This window comes from Epargyreus clarus, unplaced genomic scaffold (genome assembly GCF_041222505.1).
Source record: "Epargyreus clarus isolate Ecla_fem2 unplaced genomic scaffold, WU_Ecla_fem_2.2 ptg000036l, whole genome shotgun sequence".
NCBI lineage: Eukaryota > Metazoa > Arthropoda > Insecta > Lepidoptera > Hesperiidae > Epargyreus > Epargyreus clarus.
The window spans coordinates 1,976,636-1,986,570 of record NW_027332241.1 but is presented as its reverse complement, the minus strand read 5'-3'; the positions used below and the strand labels follow the sequence as shown (position 1 = coordinate 1,986,570).

The window sequence follows — 9,935 nt, the reverse complement described above, 5'->3', positions numbered from 1 at the left end:
GTTTTCTATTTATTTTATTATAAATTTTAGTAGATTGAGCTTTAAATTAGCTGATAGACCTCAGGAGTAACACTTTTGATCAGTTTCATAGAGTACTGTTGCATACAGATGTCCATGGACCTAATTAGTTGGACTGTATAATTGTCTGCTATTTCAATCTGATAAAAAAACAAATGATTTCTAATTAATAATAACAAATGTTGAACCTTTTGTGGTTCGACTCTAACAGCACCACCGCTTTACCTATTTCTTTGTAATAACAGCAGTGTTAAGCACTGCTGTGTTTTGGTTTGAAGGGTGTGGTAAGAGAGATGCTCTTCCAAGGCATTCCAGCTTAGTCCTATGGAGTAGAAATGCATCTGTAGGCGATTTTATGTAGGACGATTTTATATAGGTGTGAGGTTGAATACTAATGTCCATGGGCGGAAGTAGCCACTTACCATCAGATGTATTGTATGCTAGTCTGCTACTCCTATATTATAACAAATGAAATTTAAAGGGCCTGGAATAAAGCATAGAGTACTTGTAAGACCTTCCTAAGTTTTGCTGAACACAGTAAGTCGTAACTTAACATATAATAAACGATTCCCGTTTGCAGGCATTGTGGCCCCAACAGAGAAGCAAGTCCGCAACATGATCCTGAACTTCGGGCCGCAGCACCCCGCCGCTCACGGGGTGCTCCGACTTGTGTTGGAGCTGGAGGGTGAGGTAGGAATGGACAACTTCATACATTTTTATTATTATAAGGGTGGCAGATGAGCATGCAGTCCACCTGATTTTAAGTAGTTACTGCCGCCCACAGACATCTGTAATCAATCCAAGATCGTGTTAGACTCCTAACTGTCGTCGTCTACAGCTATACCGCATTCAGCGCCGCTACCCCTGAGGACTAAGATGCAATGTCTCAGTAAAGTATGTCTCACTTACAACACCCCTCAAACCAGAACACAGCAGTGCTTAACACTGCTGTTATAGCAGAAATAGATGTGACGGTGATGACGTTGAAGTTGATCCACAAAGGCTTTTTTCACCTTCAAACATCTTCCTACCTACCAGATGGGGTCAGTGCTCGTTTTCTCATCATCGTCATCAACCCATTATGGTCCCACTGCTGGGCACGGGTCTCCTCTCAGAATGAGAAGGATTAGGCCATAGTCCACCGCGCTGGACAAGCACGTATTGGTAGACTTCACATACCTTTGAAAACGTTTTTTTAAGATGTGTCAGGTATGCAGGTGGCCTCAAGTTTTCTTTCACGGTTAAAGCAAGTGATATATATTTTCTAATATTTTATGTATACCTTTGAAAAATCAGGGTTTGCCTGGGATTCGAACCTCGGAATCGAAAGGCCGAGTTTCAATCATTAAGCTATCACTGCCTTTCCTTGGTTGTGTTGTTACTTCCATGTTTTCTAACACAATCTTAGGTTCTATTACCTTCAAACTTCTTCCTACCAGGTGGACTGATGCCTCATTTCCTACCACAATCTTATAGCAAAAAAATGCTAATAAAAATTCTTGATTAGGGTGGTAGAACCCTTTGTGGTTCGACTGCGGCGGCACCACCTCCACACCTATTTCTACCTAATAACAGCAGTGTTAGGCGCTGCTGTGTTCCGGTTTGAAGGGTGTGGTAAGGGTGACATACTTTTCCGTAGCGTTCAAACTTAGTCCTCAGGGGTAGCGGCGCATCTGTGGCTGACCTCAGGTTGGAGTGTATATTCCTATCTGGGGTTCATGTCCATGGGCGGCAGTAGCCACTTACCATCAGCTGGACTACACGCTCGTCTGCTACTCCTATAATATAAAAAAAATGCTTTTCTCCCCAGACGGTCCGCGCAGCCGACCCCCACATCGGTCTCCTACACCGCGGTACAGAGAAGCTGATAGAGTACAAGACCTACACCCAGGCGCTGCCGTACTTCGACCGTCTCGACTATGTCTCCATGATGTGCAACGAACAGTGCTACAGCCTCGCTGTTGAGAAGCTGCTCAATATTGATATACCGCTCCGGGCGAAGTATATTAGGAGTGAGTATATTATATTGTTTAGAATTTGGAAGGTGGCAGAACTCTTCGTGGTTCGACTCCGGCGGCACCACCGCCACACCTATTTTTGCCTAATAGCAGCAATGTTTAGTGCTGTTGTGTTCTGTTTGAAGGGTGTGGTAAGGGACACATACTTTTCCGAGGCGTTCCAGCTTAGTCCTCAGGGGTAGCGGCGCATCTGTGGCCGACCTCAGGCAGGAAAACCTAATCCTACCTGGGGTTGATTACAGATGTCCATGAGTGGCAATAACTACTTACCATCAGATGGACTGCATGCTCGTCTGCTACTCCTACATTATAAAAAAATATAGGGTTCCGTTTTTGAGTCCTTTGGGTACGGATCTCTAAAAAAGTATTTATTAGGTGACATCAATAACTAGCAAATATGTGATTTACACGTGAATCAATGTCATGTGACTTTAAAACCATACTAAAACTTATTTTTTTTGTTTCTCCAGCGCTCTTCGCGGAGATCACCCGTCTCCTGAACCACATAATGGCGGTCGGCACCCACGCCCTGGACGTGGGAGCCCTGACCCCGTTCTTCTGGCTGTTCGAGGAGCGCGAGAAGATGATGGAGTTCTACGAGCGAGTGAGCGGCGCTCGAATGCATGCTGCGTACATCCGCCCGGGGGGCGTGGCGCTGGTACGTAGTCACCCCACTGCTGGGCTGTATTATCATCAAGTACTCATCAACATATTATTGTAATAATTGATTGTACGTTTAATTGTCCTTTTGTTGTTGTTCTATTTTTTATTTATTTTTTTGTGGCGACCTCCCGCTACTCGACAAGAGATGGCGCCACGAGTATTCTGAATCACGCTATCGAAGTTTTCTAAGAATCTTGCATATATACAAGCTCCGAACTGAGACTGTCGGAGCACGGCCGCTCCCCGGGCATGATCACCTAGCCCGGCGGGAGATCTCCCTTTGCCAAATTTTTTTCTTTTGTTTTATGTTATTTTTATTTTTTTTGTCTCTCTACATTATAGTATTTCATTTGTGTTGCAACTATCCGAATAAATGTTTCTTTCTTTCTTCTTCTTCAAAGTAGTCCCATTGCTGGGCATAGGTATTCTATCATAGTGAGTTGAGTTTAGGTCATAGTCGACTAGGTAGGGATTGTCACTCTTGCCCGTTACTGGGCTTCAATATCATCCTTATTTAGTGCTGGGATTTATGATTAGCCCCACTGTTGCATGTCACAGGGCGACGGGGCCATTCTAAAAAAGATTTAATAGTTAATATTCTACTATATATGAGTTGTTGTTGAATTCGGCTCCATTTGTGGTCGAATTCGTCAGGGATATTTTTTATCTTAATTCTGTACTATATTATATTATAGTATTAGGTGATGACTCTTTTCTTTCTCCAGGACATGCCCCTAGGCCTGATGGACGACATATACGAGTTCGCCGCGAAGTTCGCCGAGCGGCTGGACGAGGTGGAGGACGTGCTCACCACCAACAGGATCTGGGTGCAGCGGACCAAGGACATCGGGATCGTGTCCGCTCAGGACGCGCTCAACTACGGCTTCAGGTGTGCGGGGGGTACAGTGGGGTACGGGGGGTAGGGGGTCAGTTCCCCGAGCGGCTGGACGAGGTGGAGGACGTGCTCACCACCAACAGGATCTGGGTGCAGCGGACCAAGGACATCGGGATCGTGTCCGCTCAGGACGCGCTCAACTACGGCTTCAGGTGTGCGGGGGGTACAGTGGGGTACGGGGGGTAGGGGGTCAGTTCCCCGAGCGGCTGGACGAGGTGGAGGACGTGCTCACCACCAACAGGATCTGGGTGCAGCGGACCAAGGACATCGGGATCGTGTCCGCTCAGGACGCGCTCAACTACGGCTTCAGGTGTGCGGGGGGTACAGTGGGGTATGGGGGGTAGGGGGTCAGTTCCCCGAGCGGCTGGACGAGGTGGAGGACGTGCTCACCACCAACAGGATCTGGGTGCAGCGGACCAAGGACATCGGGATCGTGTCCGCTCAGGACGCGCTCAACTACGGCTTCAGGTGTGCGGGGGGTACAGTGGGGTACGGGGGGTAGGGGGTCAGTTCCCCGAGCGGCTGGACGAGGTGGAGGACGTGCTCACCACCAACAGGATCTGGGTGCAGCGGACCAAGGACATCGGGATCGTGTCCGCTCAGGACGCGCTCAACTACGGCTTCAGGTGTGCGGGGGGTACAGTGGGGTACGGGGGGTAGGGGGTCAGTTCCCCGAGCGGCTGGACGAGGTGGAGGACGTGCTCACCACCAACAGGATCTGGGTGCAGCGGACCAAGGACATCGGGATCGTGTCCGCTCAGGACGCGCTCAACTACGGCTTCAGGTGTGCGGGGGGTACAGTGGGGTACGGGGGGTAGGGGGTCAGTTCCCCGAGCGGCTGGACGAGGTGGAGGACGTGCTCACCACCAACAGGATCTGGGTGCAGCGGACCAAGGACATCGGGATCGTGTCCGCTCAGGACGCGCTCAACTACGGCTTCAGGTGTGCGGGGGGTACAGTGGGGTACGGGGGGTAGGGGGTCAGTTCCCCGAGCGGCTGGACGAGGTGGAGGACGTGCTCACCACCAACAGGATCTGGGTGCAGCGGACCAAGGACATCGGGATCGTGTCCGCTCAGGACGCGCTCAACTACGGCTTCAGGTGTGCGGGGGGTACAGTGGGGTACGGGGGGTAGGGGGTCAGTTCCCCGAGCGGCTGGACGAGGTGGAGGACGTGCTCACCACCAACAGGATCTGGGTGCAGCGGACCAAGGACATCGGGATCGTGTCCGCTCAGGACGCGCTCAACTACGGCTTCAGGTGTGCGGGGGGTACAGTGGGGTACGGGGGGTAGGGGGTCAGTTCCCCGAGCGGCTGGACGAGGTGGAGGACGTGCTCACCACCAACAGGATCTGGGTGCAGCGGACCAAGGACATCGGGATCGTGTCCGCTCAGGACGCGCTCAACTACGGCTTCAGGTGTGCGGGGGGTACAGTGGGGTACGGGGGGTAGGGGGTCAGTTCCCCGAGCGGCTGGACGAGGTGGAGGACGTGCTCACCACCAACAGGATCTGGGTGCAGCGGACCTAAGGAAGTAGGGTAAGCCCTACTTCCTTAGGGGAGGGTTTGGAGTATGGCATAAGTACGAGTATGTTGACATTTGTCAAATTGTCTGATGGACAGCGCTTTTACTACATTTTCCTAAAAAAAAAAAATATTGTCATCTTAAAAATCTTCCATTAAAAGTTATGACAAAAAGATTATATTTGTCTTATAACTGTAAAAGTTGTTTACAATTTTTTTTGCAAAAATATTTTTTTTTATTCCCTTTGTGTGGTACTGTAGTGGTGTGATGTATTTTTAATTCCCTTTTCTTGTGTCTACAGTGGTGTGATGCTCCGCGGCTCCGGGATCAAGTGGGATCTGCGCAAGTCGCAGCCCTACGACGCCTACCACCTGGTGGACTTTGATGTACCCATCGGTACGAATGGTGACTGTTATGATAGGTGAGGAAAACAAATTTTAAATATTAAAAAAATATATTAAAATTTGCTATTTTAATTAATTTATTAAAAACAATGGTCTGAAGGTAATTAATGTAGATAAAAAAATTGCTGTCTGTAGTTTGGACAGTTTCGCTGACAGTTTTTAAGTTATAATGTTAATTCTTTAAAATCTATATTATTTGTTTGCATATATTGCTTTATTATAAGGTTTTTAATTATTTTTTTCAAATGAACCTGACATAGCTTTAAGGGTGTAATTTGACTGCGTTAATATGAAAAAAAAAATCTACATTTCTAGAAATAGGGGATGAATAAAAGGTCCCAAAGCGGCTACAAATTCCAAAAAAAAATGCCATCTTTAAAGCTTATTTACAAATTATATACAATTATATAAAGCAAATTGTACTTACCAGGTACCTCTGTCGTGTCGAAGAGATGAGACAATCTCTGCGCATCATCGACCAGTGTCTGAACCAGATGCCGGCCGGCGAGATCAAGACCGACGACGCGAAGCTGACACCGCCCTCTCGCGAGGAGATGAAGGTACTCTAGTGTACTCTGTAGGAGATGAGACAGTCCCTCCGCATCATCGACCAGTGTCTGAACCAGATGCCGGCCGGCGAGATCAAGACCGACGACGCGAAGCTGACACCGCCCTCTCGCGAGGAGATGAAGGTACTCTAGTGTACTCTGTAGGAGATGAGACAGTCCCTCCGCATCATCGACCAGTGTCTGAACCAGATGCCGGCCGGCGAGATCAAGACCGACGACGCGAAGCTGACACCGCCCTCTCGCGAGGAGATGAAGGTACTCTAGTGTACTCTGTAGGAGATGAAGATACTTTTGTGGGGGATTGGGGTTCTCTGTGGGAGATGAAGATACTTTCGTGGGGGATTGGGGTTCTCTGTGGGAGATGAAGATACTTTCGCGGGGGATTGGGGTTCTCTGTGGGAGATGAAGATACTTTTGTGGGGGATTGGGGTTCGCTGTGGGAGATAAAGATACTTTTGTGGGGGATTGGGGTTCTCTGTGGTAGATGAAGATACTTTTGTGGGGGATTGGGGTTCTCTGTGGGAGATGAAGATACTTTCGTGGGGGATTGGGGTTCTCTGTGGAAGATGAAGATAGTTTTGTGGGGGATTGGGGTTCCCTGTGGGAGATGAAGATACTTTTGTGGGGGATTGGGGTACGCTGTAGGAGATGAAGGTACTATTTATAAGCCTTTATTTAACTTCAAAAGGTAAAATGGTGGTCTAAAACCCTCTGTGGTTCGACTCCGGCGGCACCACCGCCACACCTATTTCTCTTATAACAGCAGTGTTAAGCGCTGCTGTGTTCTGGTTTGAAGGGAGACATAACCGAATGTAGAGTAAGCCGAAGCGTTCCAACTTTGTCTTCAGGGGTAACAAAGTATCTTAGTTATGAATATAATCTTACCTGGGGTTGATTACAGATGTCCATTGGAGGCAATAGCCACTAACATTTAGATGCAAGCTCTATCTAAATATATATAACTCAAAGGTGACTGACTGACGTAGTGATCTATCAACGCACAGCCCAAACCACTGGACGGATCGGGCTGAAATTTGGCATTCAGGTAGATGTTATGACGTAGGCATCCGCTAAGAAAGGATTTTGATCAATTCTACCCCCAAGGGGATAAAATAGGGGATGAAAATATTACTTCGTAACGCGAGCGAAGCCGCGGGCTAGCTCGTATCATATGAAAAAGACATTACAATTTTAAAAAAGTAGTAAGTAAATGTTTATGTAAGAAGAATTTTTGTAGCAAATTTTAATTCTCTTTCAAATTTCCACAGGCAGTAACTGCTTCCCATCAGGTAGCCACTCTACCTGAAAGGGTAAAAATATAAAAAAAATGCAAAAAAAAAAAACTAAATTTATTTTTTGCAGACTTCAATGGAAGCCCTGATCCATCACTTCAAACTCTTCACTCAAGGGTACCAGGTGCCCCCTGGGTCCACTTACACTGCAGTGGAGGCCCCTAAGGGCGAGTTTGGTATTTATCTCGTCTCTGACGGTGGATCTAAGCCCTACAGGTAAGTATTGTACTTTTGTCGAGGTGTAAAGGGATGGAATATTATAGGTTTAAGGGTTAAGTGGGCGGTATAAGGGGACGGGGGGAGTCAAATATAATTTGTCAAATAAGGTTGTAGGATGGGGAAAGCCATCATCAACCCATTACTGTCCCACTGCTGGGCACGGGTCTACTCTCAGAATGAGAGGGATTAGGCCATAGTCCACCGCGCTGGACAAGTGCGTATTGGTAGACTTCACATACCTTTGAAAACATTTTTTTTTAAGATTTCAAGTATGCAGGTTTACTCACTATATTTTCCTTCGCCGTCTAAGCAGGTGATAATTAATTTCTACTTTCTAATACGCGCATAACTTTGAAAAAAATCAGGGGTGCTTGCGTGGGATTGGAACCTCGGACCCCTCGATCAAGAGTGCGAGTTTCTTAACCACTGGACTATCATAAACTATCGGTGCCCCTTTGCTTAATTAAAAAAAAGAAAATTTTCCTTTTTTTAAGATTGGGCAAATACCCGATATCGCGCCCTCCTCTACCCTCTTCTTTCATACTAAAAAGAACAGTTAAGGGGATGAAACACGGTTAAGGGTCTAACATCAAACATAGGGGATGCTGTGTGATCTTGGCTTTGCAACTGTGTCGCTTTTTAATGCATGTATTATGTTATAGTCCGCGCCAAACTGCTAGTCCGCTCTGAAGTTGTTGCGAGCAGGTGTAGTCATACAATTTGCTATGGCGACGCGATTCATTTCTATATTCAGAGTTTTATCTAATTATCTAAATTTATCTCTTTCTAATTCCATAATCAGGATAATTAAGATTATTCCAGTGGAAACCTGAATTTACTTTGCAAAATTGGTTTGAATTGGCTGTTCCTGTGAAATGGTAAGTTACAAAATTGTTTAAAATTTACATCAATTTTTAATATTTAAATATATTATGTTTCCTGTACTTTGTAATATTTATGTAATATATAATATTCTTCAAAGATTTTTACAATATCTTTTATAATATTTATGATTAATATTCTGCTGACGCTACTGCGATTTTTATTCAATTTGTCATCAGAATATTTCATTGAAATCTTGGGTTCGAATCCCGGTTGAGGTAAAAAGTAAGTATGTAGGACTAGATAATAGATAAAGCGATTGTTTATTTTGTCATGTTTTTTACATACGTATACATGTATTATATTTTATGTCATTTTATATTTTCTCCATCTACTATATTTTTATAATTTTATAATATAGACAATTATTGCACAACAAATATATTTGTCATATTTCAGTCAATTTAGATTTCATTTACATTTATATACAGGGTGATTTTTTCAAATTGGCCTTCAGGGCCAAATCCGGAACTATAAGGAATAGCAAAAAATGTTGAAAGGAGTTACGAGGCCGATTTAGACAAGAACTAAAACTTCATCATTATATTTTTTTAAAATCTATTTCCGTTGCCGGGATTCGAAGGAGTTCATATTGAAAAAAAAACTCGCCCTGTATTATTCCACCATCGGATAGTGTTGCTTATAAGAATAAAATTCTGGAAAGTGATAAATGATAAACTATAGGAAAAAGCTCATTTTGAAGAAAAGACTTTTCTATCATAAATGAACTGTAATAGTTATGTCAGATTTCTTATTTAGTGGTCGTATTAAAATAGTGGCATCTACTAGTGAGATGTTATAAGAAATTTCACATATATTTTCTATAACAGGTGCAAGATAAAGCCGCCCGGTTTCGCACACCTCGCTGCGCTGGAGAAGATCGGGAAGAATCTCATGTTAGCGGACATCGTCGCGATTATCGGAACACTGGACGTCGTGTTTGGGGAAATCGACCGATAAATGCGTAGACCTGTTTAGCGATTAATCCATTTGTACGGGTTAGGAAAATAATTCGTTATTGTAAGTATATAAATTTATATATTGGAATTGGAGAATAAAGTAGTAAGGAACAGTGAATTTATTTATTTTAATAGTAAGTTTTTAGTAATGGATGAAAGATGGCGCTTTAGGTGGAAAAAATGCAAAATAAAAATTGAAAAAAAAAAACATACGAAAAAAATTAGATTTAAAAAAAATCCTTGTTTCATTTTTTAAATTAAAATAATTTCTAGATACATCTGTGGTTGTTAATTTTTTTTTAATTTATTTAAGTAAACATATACATATATGTAATTTTATATGAAATATATTATGTCCCGTACATGTCACAATTATATGAAGATAGTAAAATAACATCTAATTTCACAATTTTGGAGATGGAGACAAATATTCTATTGGGCAGTTAGCCTTTAACAGTAATCCAGATTTCTGAGTTAATTTTGATTTTGGACCT

General features: G+C 44.3%; 1 protein-coding gene across 1 annotated transcript; it reads left to right on the top strand.

Annotated features, from left to right (window-relative positions):
• Nucleotides 1-594: 594 nt before the first annotated feature.
• LOC140757013 (NADH dehydrogenase [ubiquinone] iron-sulfur protein 2, mitochondrial-like) lies at nt 595-9,554 on the top strand. Its single transcript, XM_073092568.1, has 8 exons — nt 595-708; nt 1,829-2,030; nt 2,507-2,694; nt 3,425-3,588; nt 5,418-5,537; nt 5,951-6,080; nt 7,452-7,597; nt 9,313-9,554. The coding sequence occupies exons 1-8, from the start codon at nt 634-636 to the stop codon at nt 9,440-9,442; spliced, it is 1,155 nt and encodes a 384-aa protein (XP_072948669.1). The 5' UTR covers nt 595-633; the 3' UTR covers nt 9,443-9,554.
• The last annotated feature ends 381 nt before the right edge of the window (nt 9,555-9,935 follow it).

Bases quoted from the DNA above. Each gene is read 5' to 3' on its own strand.
- LOC140757013 (XM_073092568.1), top strand. From the start codon at position 634: ATGATCCTGAACTTCGGGCCGCAGCACCCCGCCGCTCACGGGGTGCTC. The intron at 2,031-2,506 runs GTGAGTATATTA...TTGTTTCTCCAG, and splicing joins CCGGGCGAAGTATATTAGGA to CGCTCTTCGCGGAGATCACC. The intron at 7,598-9,312 runs GTAAGTATTGTA...TTTCTATAACAG, and splicing joins GGTGGATCTAAGCCCTACAG to GTGCAAGATAAAGCCGCCCG.